The sequence below is a fragment of the Panthera leo genome, chromosome B1, assembly GCF_018350215.1.
Source record: "Panthera leo isolate Ple1 chromosome B1, P.leo_Ple1_pat1.1, whole genome shotgun sequence".
NCBI lineage: Eukaryota > Metazoa > Chordata > Mammalia > Carnivora > Felidae > Panthera > Panthera leo.
The window spans coordinates 20,848,941-20,862,074 of NC_056682.1; the positions used below are offsets into that span (position 1 = coordinate 20,848,941).

The following is a 13,134-nucleotide window of genomic DNA, read 5'->3' on the forward strand; positions in this document are numbered from 1 at the left end:
TGATGTCGTTGCCTCCAAAAAATTACTTCTTTCCAGAAATCAAGAAAAGCCATGAAATAGAAAAGAAATCCCTCGAGGATATGCTTTTTGAGAAGCAGGAATCATTAGAGGTGAGTAAATCTCACTTAGCCCCGCCCCCCAAAAGTGTCCTCATTCTTGAGGTTCCTGTGGTTTGGGTAATGTTTCTGTGTACATTTGCTGTGTTTCTGGTGTCTGCTTGTTAACTTGTGTTCCACATTTCATTGTTTGTTTTAGAAACAAATCAGTGATCTGAAGAGTGAAAATGATGCTTTAAATGAAAAGTTGAAATCAGAAGAACAAAAAAGAATATCAAGAGAGAAAGCAAATTTAGTAAGTTGTGTGTGCTTCTCCATCACTCCTGAGTTTCCTTCTGCTCAGCTGCCTTTTAGGGTCCAGTCAGTGTTCAGCAGCTAGAGAAATAATAGGGGTTTGGAATCCTTCTCCAAATTGCAGAGTGATTTTTAAACTGGCTTGTTTCTTGGTGTCCTTTTAGAAATTCTAAGAACTACATACAGGTCAAGCCCAGTAGATTGCAAGCAGTCTAGGCTAATAACTGCAGGAAGACAGGAAAGTTGTCAGCGTCAGGGTTTCATGTGAGGGCTACCCTTTGTTTGTTTGTTTGTTTGTTTTTAAACTAACTGGTAGCCTGAGATATAATCGACATACCACGACATTCACCCTTTTAATTTTTTTTTTTTATATTTTTGAGAGACAGAGTGGGGGAGGGGCAGAGAGAGAGAGAGAGACACAAGATCCGAAGCAGGCTCCAAGCTCTGAGCTGTCAACACAGAGCCTGATACGGAGTTCAGACTCATGAACCATGAGATCATGATGTGAGCCGAAGTCAGCGCTCAACCGACTGAGCCACCCAGGTGCCCCCTTTAAAAAAAAAAAAAAAAAAAAAAAATTTAACACCCTTTTCAACGTACAGTTCAGTGATTTGCAAGTTGTGCATTGGTCACCATTATCTAATTACAGAACATTTTGTCACCTCAAAAAGAAACCCTGTGCCCGTTCGCAGTCATTTCACCTTCCTCCCCCCACCCCCGAAACCCCCCAGCCCTAGGGAAACCCCAGACTTCTTTCTGTCTCCATGGAGTTTCCTACTCTGGAGGTTCATATAACTGGAATCGTGTTCTGTGTGGCCTTTTGTGTCTGGCTTCTTTCGCTCAGCTTATGTTGTCAAGGTTGATGCATATTGTAATCATATAGGCATTTCATCCTTTGCCTTGTTATGTCTCAGCAGTGGGTCATAGGGGTAATCCTCCCTTTCGAAAAGTACAGATTTATCTTGTAAGCTCAGCTTTCTCTTGGAACTTGTATCCCTACTCCCCTGCCCCCATCCTACTTTTGAGAATTTAAAAAATGTTTCCTGTTTCTGTCTTCGGTGCCACTGTTTTCATTCCATACACGTGTGCATGGGGCTGCAGGAAAAGTTATTTCCCACTTAGAATCTGCCGGCTCAGGAAGCACACGTGTGTGGGTCTCTCAGTGAACTCTTTTGCTGATGTCTCTGGGTACCCTCTTAGACATTTGAATGCAATTAGATGAGGTCATATTCAATGCAACTTCAAAGCTATTTATTCTGGAAGATTCTTGGACAAAGCAATGATTTAAAACAAAACAAAACAAAAAATCTAGACTTAAATGCAGGCTGTAAACCTTACACAGGGTTCCAGGAGCAGATTTTTAAAGAGCTTCCTGGAAGTGCAGCAGCTTTTGAAAACTAATGGAAGCAGATTGAGGAAAGTGGGGTTATCTCCTGCCTCCCCGCTGTGTGATTGCACCTGCTGTTGTGGGAGAGCACATTTGAGAAAGGGACAGGCGGGCAGAGAAGTGGGAGCAGGGCTCTGGATGCTCTAATTTTTAAAAATCGACAAAGTAGGGACATCTGGGTGGCTCACCAAGCGTCTGACTCTTGATTTCAGCTCAGGTCATGATCTCCTGGTTGGTGAGTTCAAGCCCCACATCAGGCTCTGTACTGACAGCACAGAACCTGCTTGGGATACTCTCTGTGTCTCTCGCTCTGCCTCTTCCCCGATCATGCTCTTTTTTTCTTTTTCAAAATAAAGAAACATAAAAAAATAAATTAAAAAATGACAGAGTAAATTACACTGTTTCCTTTTAACAAAAGATAGGATTTTCTATCTTCAGGGCAAAAAAAACAAAACAAAAACAAAACAAAAAAAAAAACAAACCTCATATGTAAAAGGATGACAGTGTATGAGACTTAGGAAATTTTGGAAAGAGCTCTAGTGATACAGACCTGGGTGTGATCCCTGCCCCGGGAACTTTTTGGCTCTGGCACATTCCCAGAACGGGTTGCCTGGGTTGTGGAACTCACAGTCTCCTGTGTAGTGAAGTGTTTGAATAGGTAATCCCTGAAGATTCATTACCTGATCTTCCCTAAGGATTGGTCCAGAGCATTAACCACTGCCCAGAAGGATAGTTTGGATGATCGACACCACTGATGCTTGTCTAAGAAAGCCCCTCATTCAACATGTGATCAGTAGATCTTGCGCTGTTTGTTTGTATCAGACATTTTGGATGGTTCACTTGGATGTCCAGAAATAAAGCAAGGAGCCAGGATTCCACCTTAGTGGTGTGGTCTAAGAGAACATCTCCCCTTTTTTTTACCTCGGACAGCATTTTATTTTATTTATTTTTTAAAGTTTATTTATTTATTTTGAGAGAGAGAGAGAGAGGGAGGGAGAGAGAGAAAGCAGGGGAAGGGCAGAGAGAGGGGGGAGAGAGGAAGAATTCCAAGCAGGCTCCACACTGTCAGCGACAAGCCCAATTCAGGACTCGAACTCACGAACCGTGAGACCACGATCTGAGCCAAAGTCAGACAATCAACTGAGCCACCCATCTTGGACAGCATTTTAATGGTGCATATTAAAATAGAGAAAAAGTGTAAAAGAGAAGTATGGCCAGGCGGGTATAATCCCATCATAATAAAAATCCAAAAGACACAGAACATTATGGTTATTTTGTCGTTTTCCAGAGAGCAGTATAAATATACTGCCTTTTTATTCCTGATCAGTTGACTAACTTTGTTGAGAGAACAGCTGTTGCCTTTTTTCCCTCCAAACACCAGGAAAGGGCTTGTAATGGCCTCATCCCTATTGACAGTTGTTTTGTATTATAAGCAATGGTTTTTTTTTTTCTCTTCCAGTAAAATATTTTTTGATCTTAAGTTCCTGATAAATGAATTCTTTGATAAATGAGTGAGATTTTCAAAGGTGAAACGTTTTCTTATGTTCTTAGAACCGAAGACTTTGGGCTTGTAGTTCTCTTAACTTTTCTTTTGACCTTTCTGTGAAGCAGCTGTAAGAAGGTAGAAATCTCTTGCTACCTGTTTGCTCAGGTTCTAAATCTCATCAAAGACTGGGTTAAGAATTTGAACACCTTGTGTTATGTGATGAGTCAAAGCTGTGCTCTGCTGTGTCTATTCCAGAAGAACCCTCAGATCATGTACCTGGAGCAAGAGTTAGAAAGCCTGAAAGCCGTGCTGGAGATCAAGAATGAAAAACTGCATCAGCAGGACGTCAAGTTAATGAAAATGGAGAAACTGGTATGTTTCTTTCAGAGTTTGACCCAACAGAACAATGTCTGTGGAATAGCAACTGGGCTCTGAACTACAACTGTGGAGTGGTTTTAAGTGCTACTTACAGATACTTGGAAATGTGCACAAGGTAAAAGAAGGTACATTTCCTTCTGTGTGTTTGCTCCAGGCTTATGTATTGCTTCCTTTTGGAACTTTTTTTTTTTGCAAGGAACATGTAAAATAGAATTTGGGTCCTTGGAAAAAGCACAACAAACAAATTAGGCTTCCATTTCAAGTGGTCTGTGAATCTTAACCCACCTAAGAAGAATTTTAAAATATCGTAAAATCAGTACTTTAATAATCACCAACTCTGAGCTGGTGTCCTATACCCGAAACAGATGACTATGTAAGTTAATCACATTAGGGCAATTCAGTTTGCTATCTCGATTCTTCATCTTTGTCGTGAATTAGAATGTGATAAAAGAGCTGTGCTCTAATGACATTAACTCGGACAAATGCAAGCCTTATGAAAAATATGAATGAAGCTTAGCTTGTGGCCTCTAGGACAGAGCCCTTATGTTAGCCAGTGACGAGTCCACAGCCACAAAGCCGTGTGTGAGCGGTGTGCCCAGCCCTGGAGCTCAGTGGCTGGTGGCCGGGAGTCTCACCAAGGGGGCAGGGTTTGGCAAGGCAGCTTACGTGGTCCCAGCCATTGTGTACTTTGCTCTTGACTGTCCCAGCTGCCTCACTGTGCTTGTCCCTTGTCCCCTAGTTATGAGTGACTCATTGTTGACTGAGTGCCCAAACCGGCTCTGGACAGTAGGGAGCCTGGAGGTCACTCTTTGTTTGCTTTTTTGTTCATTTGGGTTTTGGTGTTTGGTTCAGTTTTCTTATAGAGACATCATTACATCTCTATTGAGGGAGTTGAGGGCGGAGCCCCCGTCTGGATCTACGGGCATTTTGAATTGCTGGGCAGTTTTGTTTTATGTTTTTTAAATTTTTCTTTCTTTTTTTCCCTTCCCTTCTTTCCTTCCTTTCCTTTCCTTCCATTCCTTCCTTTTATGGATTTAAAAAATTTTTAATGTTTAGTTCTGAGAGAGACAGAGTGTGAGCAGGGGAAGGGCAGAGAGAGAGAGGGAGACAGAATCCAAAGCAGACTCCAGGCTCTGAGCTGTCAGCACAGAGCCCGATGTGGGGCTCGAACTTACTGACCGGGAGATCATGACCTGAGCTGAAGTCAGACGCTTAACCGACTGAGCCACCCAGGTGTCTCAAGGTTGCTTTTTTGTTTTTTTGGTTTTTTTTAAGGAAGGAAAAAAGATCTCTTAGGGATTATTAACAGGGCTAACCTAGTATTTATACCAGTTCCTGCCAAGGGTGACCCTGTTGTGTCAAGCCTGATAACTCAGCTAATCTGGCAGTCATCGATGGTGCAGATAACCCTGTTAATAATTTGTTGCCCCATATGCTACCATGCATCAGAACTTGTCAAAATACCATATACATGAAAAATAGCCTCTACTGTCAAATTACCAGCACATTTTAATTTTTGTTGAGCCATAAATATTTTTGTTTCTTGCCATGCACAAGAGGGATCATGGTATTAGTTAGCATTGCCTACACATATGCAGAAGAATGAGTTAATAGAACAAGTAAACCCAGGGTTACTTTATTTACAGGCATACCTCAAAGATAGCGTGGGTTCAGTTTCAGACCACCACAATGCCAATATTGCAATAAAGTGACTCAATTGAACTTTTTGGTTTCCCGGTGCATAGAAAAGTCTATTCATGTGCAATAGTGTTGTATCTTAAAAAAAAAAAGAAGTGCACAGACCTTAATTAAAAACATGCTAACCATTTAAGCTTCCAGTGAGTTGTAATCACAGGTCACCATAGCAAATGTGATAATATTGAAAAAGTTAGAAATATTCCCAGAATTACCAAAATGTGACACAGAGACATTAAAACGAGTAAACGCTGTTGGACAAATGGCACCAATAGACTTGTTCGACACCGGTCGCCACACACCTTCAATTTGTATTTAAAAAAAAAAAACAAACAACACAGTTTCTGCAAAGCACAAGGAAGTGAAATACAATAAAATGAGGTATGTTTGTAAGCTCCAAACCTCTGTAGAAAATAAGACTCTCAGAAAACAAGGAGGCTTTGTCAGTAGGAAAGCTTCAGTATGAGAACGATTTCTGCCAGTGGTTAGCTGTGTGACGTCCCCATGGCTAGTTTCCTCTCATTCATTCATTCATTCATTCATTCATTCATTCATTTATTTATTACATGAAATTTATTGTCAAATTGGTTTCCATACAACACCCAATGTTCATCCCAACAGGGTGCCCTCCTCAATACCCATCACCCACCCTCCCCTCCCTCCCACCCCCCCATCAACCCTCAGTTTGTTCTCAGTTTTTAAGAGTCTCTTATGTTTTGGCTCCCTCCCTCTCTAAGCTCTTTTTTGTCCCCCCCTCCCCCTCCCACATGGTCTTCTGTTAAGTTTCTCAGGATCCACATAAGAGTGAAAACATATGGTATCTGTCTTTCTCTGTATGACTTATTTCACTTAGCATCACACTCTCCAAACCCTCTCCTTTAAAATGAGGGCATTGGGGTGCCTGAATGGCTCAGATGGTTAAGCATCCAACTTTGGCTCAGGTCATGATCTCATGGTTCATGAGTTGGAGACCTGCGTCTGTGCTGACAGCTCAGAGCCTGAAGCCTGCTTCCCATTCTGTGTCTCCCTCTCTCTCAGCCCCTCTCCTGCTTGTGCTCTCTCACTAAAAAATAAAGAAACACTAAAAACAAATTTTAAAATAAATAAAATGAGGAATTGGATGCGATCATCTCATCAGGCCAGTCATGGCCCAATCTCTAATTCGAGATTTCCCCACCTCATGTTTTATCTTGAATTCCTTCATAATTACTGGAAATTCCAAGGTTCTCTTTTTCTTAAAAGAATCTGGTCTCATTTTTTTTTTTTTTTTGAAATTCCACCTGACCTGCTTGTCCTCACTGTTGATCTGGGTAATAGGAAACGTTATGGACAATAGGACTCCCAACCAAGAAGTCATAATCAGAGTAGATTAGTCATGCACTACAAAGACAGGGATTAGAATTAATTCTGACAGAGCTGTGATGTCACCTCCTAAGCAAGTAATCAAATCTTACCTTTCGAAAGTAAATGGGATGTGATCAGCTCATCATCACATTAAGTGATTAAATGGCTTCTGGGATTTTATGCTTTAATATCTCCACTGATCAATTCCTTTTCCTTGAAAGTTTAGCCCGGGCCAGGCCAGCAGGAGAACAAAATATCTCCAACTGAACTGAGGAGGGAGGCTTTCTCTAGTGTCCCTTGTCTCCACTGATGCTCTACAGAGCCTTGTGACTTACAGAGGTAAATGCCAGAGAGATTGGAAACCACACTTAAGGCCGTAGTAAACACTGCCAAGAATTGTGAACTGTAGGCTTACTAGGAGTTTGCATCGAACATGGGGATTTTTTGTCTTCTCCTGAATTGGCTGTAGGAAACTGTAGTGCCCTTGATAGACCCAGGCAGGCTGGCTGCTGTTTTCATTTCACCACCTGGAAACTTAGGAAAGAGGCACAGCCCCCGCCCAGGGCAGGGCACCAGTTCTCGGGGGGGCAATTCTAAAAACAGTATGACCTAGGACAAACCAGTTACCCATGGGTCTGTCAGTTTTCACGCGGCCTAGCTTACATTTTTTAAAAATACATATCCAGATGCTTTGTGTTGGCTGCCTTAGAATCTTTTCACGGCATGTCAGCGTACAGATATGTTAGTAGATCTTCAAACTTACCTTAATGAAATCTCTCCAAGTGTGCTGGTGTCTGGAACGTGCCTCAGGGAATGAGGGGCTTTATTTTTAATGTAAAAATGTTGGCATTCTCGTTTACACCAAGGTGGACAACAACACAGCGTTGGTTGACAAACTGAAGCGATTCCAGCAGGAGAATGAGGAATTGAAAGCTCGGATGGACAAGCACATGGCAATTTCAAGGTAAAAATGGCCCTACTGTTCCCTACCGTTCCTGAGCTCCCACGTCCAGTGTTACGTTCTTACCGCACTCCACCCACGTACCTCTGGAAATGGGGTTGAAGTGTGTGGTTAAACAGGTACTGATTTCCATGTGGAAAATAGGATTGGAGCCATGCATGCTTTTACCACAGTGGTGTGGACCGAATGGCTTGTCCCCTAAATAGGCAAGCGGTCCCCGAGACCCTTGGCTTATTGACTCTGAGAATGCTATCAGAGAAGGAGCATCCAAGAGTAGCTAGCAAACAGCCCCAAACAGAAGACAGTCCTAAGACATGGAGAAAGTAGTGGGAGGGTCACGTAGCCGACTATCAACTCGCCCCCAAACGTGCTCTTCCTTTGGCTCACGTGCCCAGCGTTTCTCCACCAGCCAAAGCCCCCACATCTTGCAGCTCTGTGCAGGATTCCCTTTTGTTCCAAAGGGATTGTTTTGGGGGCTCAAATGGTAAGAATTTTTTCAGGGCACCTGGGTGGCTCAGTCGGTTGAGTGTCTGACTTCGGCTCAGGCCACGCTCTCATGGTTTGTGAGTTCAAGCCCTACATCAGGCTCTGCACTGACAGCATGGAGCCTGCTTGGGATTCTCTCTCTCCCTCTCTTTCTGCCCCTCCCCCACTTGTATTCTCTCTCTCAAAAATAAACGTTTTTTTTAAATAGTAAGAATTTTTTCAAGTTACTTTTAACTTAGATTCACATGGTTTGTGGCTCTTTTTCTGTCTTCAAGGCAACTTTCCACTGAGCAGGCAGTTCTGCAGGAGTCCCTGGAGAAGGAGTCCAAAGTCAACAAGAGACTGTCCATGGAGAACGAGGAGCTGCTGTGGAAGCTGCACAACGGGGACCTGTGCAGCCCTAAGAGGTCCCCCACGTCCGCCGCCGTCCCCTTCCAGCCACCGAGGAACTCCGGCTCCTGCCCCAGCCCCAGCATCTCACCCAGATGACGCCTTCTGGAAGCTGGGAGACTGTCGGAAAGCATCTGTAACAGGTGTGCGGGACTGACCCTAACCACGCGCGACGGAGTGAGAGCTACAGTAGCGGACATGTAGTAACCACGCTGGAACTGGAGAGTCGCCGCCCCCGAGGCTCCTTCTGAGACTGGAACACTCTGGAGGAAGACTTGGACCCCGTCCAAGAGCCCCCTGGCCAAAGACCTCAGAACGGATCCGCATGGACGGACGCTGTTGCACAAAGCACTTAAAGAACAAGAGGGTCTTGTTTGTTGCCTTTTTCACCTAAGCATAAGGCGGAAAGAAAACTCTCAGGGGCCTGTTAAGATAAAGATGTATAACCTTTATAATGTTCTTCACCTCGGACACCTTCTTGGGATTTGTGTTTTGGTCTGACTGGGGATGTGTGAGTGGAAGGGATGCGGCAGACTGTCCCGTGTCTGATGCCTCCTCCTTCGCTGTGTCCTGAAAGGCAGGTGCCACACACAGCTGGGTATGTACTAACAGAATGCTAGTCCGTGTATGCACTTCCGCAAAAGCCATAGAGGGAGGAGCAGTAGTTGCTTGAATTAAGACTCTCTACCACCAACTTGGCTCAGCCCTTGACAGTGGGGAGCAGTAATGACACGACGAGCTGGGACTCGTCCATGTCCGTACAGCTCTCTGTCCTTCTGCGATAACTTGCTGGCAGTCTCTCAGTGTTCAGCCACATCAGTTCAAACTAGCTAGATTTTTTTCTGTAGGTTTTTAACTTCCCTCTGTAAACCTAACATTATACTACAATCTATTTTCTCAGGCTATGAGCAAATATAAGACCCTAATTTTTCTAAAAATCTGTATAAAGAAAAGGGGCAGGACCAGTGGGTTTGCTTCTGCCTTATTTTTACCTTGACCTGAGCTATCCCCACAGATTGTTGGCTCTCCCTTTGTCTTCATTTCTGCCCTCTTCCTCTTCTCCACACACACCCTCCCCCCCCCCCCGACTCCCCACCCCTCACCAGAGCCACAAAAGCAAACCTTCTACCTCCTACCTACTCTTCTCTGGGACAAGGAATAGGTTTTCCAGAGCCAGCTCATCATCAAGGTGCCAAAACCACTTTCCAAACAAACCAAGGCCTGGATGTGACAGTAAAAATGTTGGGAAACCCTAAAGAGAATGAAGAATAAGGCATTAGCTAGTAGAACGGAGTAAGGTAGGATTCAGTGCTTACGGCTAAGTAGGAGCAGCTGGTGTAGGGCAATGATGCACTTAATAATGCATTCTGGAAAGATAGTGCTGAGCTTCTGTGTCCTCTTGGAGGAATCCTTCTCTGTCCTTGAGGTAGCAGAATGGTCAGTCAGCGGGTGGAAGATGTGATGTGTACAACGCCCTCCAAGCTGCAATTCAATTTCTCTTCAAAACTTATTACCTCTCCCAATTCTGATACTTTGGGGGGAAGTAGAAGGAAGAACTGTGGCTTTATCTCCCTGTCCCTGCATGTCAGTATTTACTAACCCGCGTTGCTGACGTCCAGTGGCTGTACAAGTAACTCCTGTAGTGTAAGAACAGATTCAGGATACTAGAGGTGGATATTTGAGTCGTCATCTACATGGACGCTACATAGCAAGCTGATATTCACGATGCATGCTTGTTTTTATTAGTGATTGTGTCTGAAGCCCTTAACCTCCAACAGTGTATTATGTATGTTACCTTCTGTGTTTGCCTCTGATAAATGGGAATTTAGGCTCACTGCCACCTCCGGGAATAGCTCTCTGCTTGCCCTTCTGCGTTGTTTTCAATGCCATTAGCCAAAGTCGGGTTTGCCATCCATCTCCTAGGCATGGTAACTCTTGTGCTGTTCCCTGCTGTCCTCCATACCATTTAGGTGTCTGGGGAAATCAATCTTACACAATTAATACAAAATGTCTTCAGAGAATGGGAGACAATAGGAGAGAAGATAGGAAACAAAACAGAACTTTAAGATTTTTTTTTTTTTCAAACCAAATGTTTCTCACGTAGGACGGAAAACGTTGGCACGTCATAAAAATAAGGATGTGTAAACCGTAGTTGTGCTCAGTTTGTAGTGATGGAAAGTGTATTTTACTTTGATCAAATAAATAATGCTGGAATATTCAACATAAGGATTGCGACGTCTGACCTACTCCACCCTCCGAAGTGTCACCCGGTTTTCAGCCCTTCTCAAGGTACCAGTGACTGTCCGTCTCCTCTTCAGCTGTGTCCCCAGGGGTTTCCAGTGCAACCACCCGGTTGGTCATGGGCTGAAATCTGGCTCACAGAGCTAGACTCACAGGTAAGCTTCTCTGAATTCCCAGCTATGGGTACTGGAGAAACTCCAACTGATTTTAACAATTTCTGTTGTATCAGGTAAGAAAATGAGAACAGCTACAGTGCAAGTATTTTTGGAGGTAGTAAAAAAGCCTAAATGAAGCTGAATCTTCCTTGAATCAGAAATCTATATGGAAAGTTAAAGTTGTAAAAACACATGTTTGGTTCTTACTGAATGACTCATAGAGAGCTAGTACTTTGGAGTGCAGCAGCCTAAAAAAGGGCAAGTTTGCCTCAGTTTTTGATACCTTCACATCATTTTGAATATATAGTTGAACCACATATCACTTAATTTTTAGATCTCCTGTGTTATGGAATAGAATCTTTGGTATTGACCCAAGCAGGGCCCCCAACAAATCCTTCAACCAAAAAACCGAACACTTAGCCCATTTTGTACCAAAACCTGCCCATTGACTAGAAATGAGTATACAAAGTTAACATCTATGCTTTTTTATTATAAAAAGTAGAAATGCAGATACATAGGTAAGCAATCAAAATACATGCTTTCTGTCAGAGGAGTTAACACTATTAGACCGAATGACTTCCTTTGAGTTTGGACGTCTGGGTCTGACTCTCAGGGCAGGGGGCGGGGTTTGGCACCGAACGGCAGCCTCCGGCAAAGCATGAGTCACCAGAACCCCAAAGCCGGCCATGCGCACAAATGAACTTGCCCTCAATTCATTATACTTCATTTTCCAAGTCAGGAAAACTCAACAGTGGTCGCTACTGTAGTCTCCCCTTGGAGATTCCGAGCAGTGCAAATGTAATACCCTACATCAGTGGTTGCAACGTCTTCAACTGTCAGGATGCTCTGGGAGATCCTTGTGGTGTGCCCCAGTCCTCTGTGGATCAGCCGCCAAGTGTCTTGAATCGTCACAGGCCTTTCATCCTGTTGAACAACACCCCCAAGCGCTGCAGCACAAGCAATAGGCTGCTGTAAACAGGTCCCATTCACCCCACACCCGGCGGGGGGGGGCGGTTCTTGCCCAAACACCTAAAAGACTATTTGGTACATAAAGCACAGGGGAGCTTTTACAGTATATGCAAACATTACACTGTTTGGAATGCTCGTTTTGCTCCTAAGTTTCCACTTAAATTCTTTTGGAACCCCAAGAACATAGAACTGGTACTAGGCAAGAAACATGGATAAAAATTGCTGCTGCTCCCCCCTTCACATTGCCCACTCAATAGTTCTGGGACTATAGAATTTAAAGCCAGATGGGGCACCTGGGTGGCTCAGTCGGTTAAGCGTCCGACTTCAGCTCAGGTCACGATCTCACAGTGTGTGAGTTCGAGCCCCACATGGGGCTCTGTGCTGACGACTCAGAGCCTGGAGCCTGCTTCCGATGCTGTCTCCCTCTCTGCCCCTCCCCTGCTCATGCTTGGTCTCTCTCTGTCTCAAGAACAAAAACGTTAAAAAAGTTTTTTTTAATAAAAATTTAAAAAAAAGAATTTCAAGCCAGAAAAGCCTGACGCACTCACTGTGTAAGTAAATAAGAGCTCCCCATTGTTCAGATTTGGTGAAGGGAGAAGCCAGGCCAAAGGACTCCAGTGGGAGCAAAGTTGTACCAAGAATGGATAACACGATGCCCTGGATGATCTAACTCCCTATTTCTAGAAAGTGAGATGGTCACTTTGGAGAGGCTGCACCCAACTATGGTGAGCCGAATGTTGTGTGTTTTGGATTTGCTGAACAGGATTGTAATATCACCAGTATTAATAAATACACTTTCTGCTCATTAAAAAAAAAAAAAAAACCAAAATACACTTCCATTGAAAATCATGGATGTCTTCAAAGTGTGACCACACTTTTTAAAAACAAGTACCTACTACCAGGAAAATATTTTTTCTCCAGGGAGACTTATTTTCCACCAATCACAGCCCCTGAGCCAGAAGTGTATTGGCTACTGAGTATGTCTTAGGAGGCCAAATCTTCTCTGGCAACGAAAGGATTATTCCATGTTGGTAGCAAAGCTGTTTATTTTCGCGAGCAAAACGGGCACGGAGGCTAAATGTGCGGGTGTTGCTCTTATGGAAAGTCTATTTTAAAATTATCTCTGGCCTCAAGGCACCTTTTTGCCAGGGCCTAGGTTTATATGCCCACTTGGTGGACGTGCTCACCACGGGGCATAGCTCGTATAGGGCGCACACTCTGAGGGAGACGAGTTGGCCTCCAATTGACCCAGAAATGCGGGTGGAGAAAGAGGGAGCCCCCCTCCTTTCTCT

At 43.9% G+C, this 13,134-nt stretch overlaps 2 protein-coding genes across 8 annotated transcripts in view; one reads left to right on the forward strand and one right to left on the reverse strand.

The window, feature by feature from the left end:
• Positions 1-10,698, forward strand: part of MTUS1 (microtubule associated scaffold protein 1) — a 171,417-nt gene extending 160,719 nt beyond the window's left edge. For 6 of the 7 annotated variants that reach the window (XM_042934382.1, XM_042934384.1, XM_042934385.1 and 3 more), the window contains 5 exons: positions 37-110; positions 256-351; positions 3,479-3,595; positions 7,507-7,604; positions 8,363-10,698. In XM_042934382.1, the coding sequence (XP_042790316.1) occupies positions 37-110; positions 256-351; positions 3,479-3,595; positions 7,507-7,604; positions 8,363-8,576 (599 nt within the window). In that variant the 3' untranslated portion in view covers positions 8,577-10,698. The remainder of the gene's footprint in view (positions 1-36; positions 111-255; positions 352-3,478; positions 3,596-7,506; positions 7,605-8,362) is intronic. The other variant, XM_042934383.1, reaches the window with a different exon arrangement.
• Positions 10,699-11,342: 644 nt separating this feature from the next.
• Positions 11,343-13,134, reverse strand: part of PDGFRL (platelet derived growth factor receptor like) — a 69,982-nt gene continuing 68,190 nt past the window's right edge. Inside the window, exon 6 of the mRNA XM_042933836.1 lies at positions 11,343-11,797. Coding sequence (XP_042789770.1) covers positions 11,609-11,797 — 189 coding nt within the window. The 3' untranslated portion in view covers positions 11,343-11,608. The remainder of the gene's footprint in view (positions 11,798-13,134) is intronic.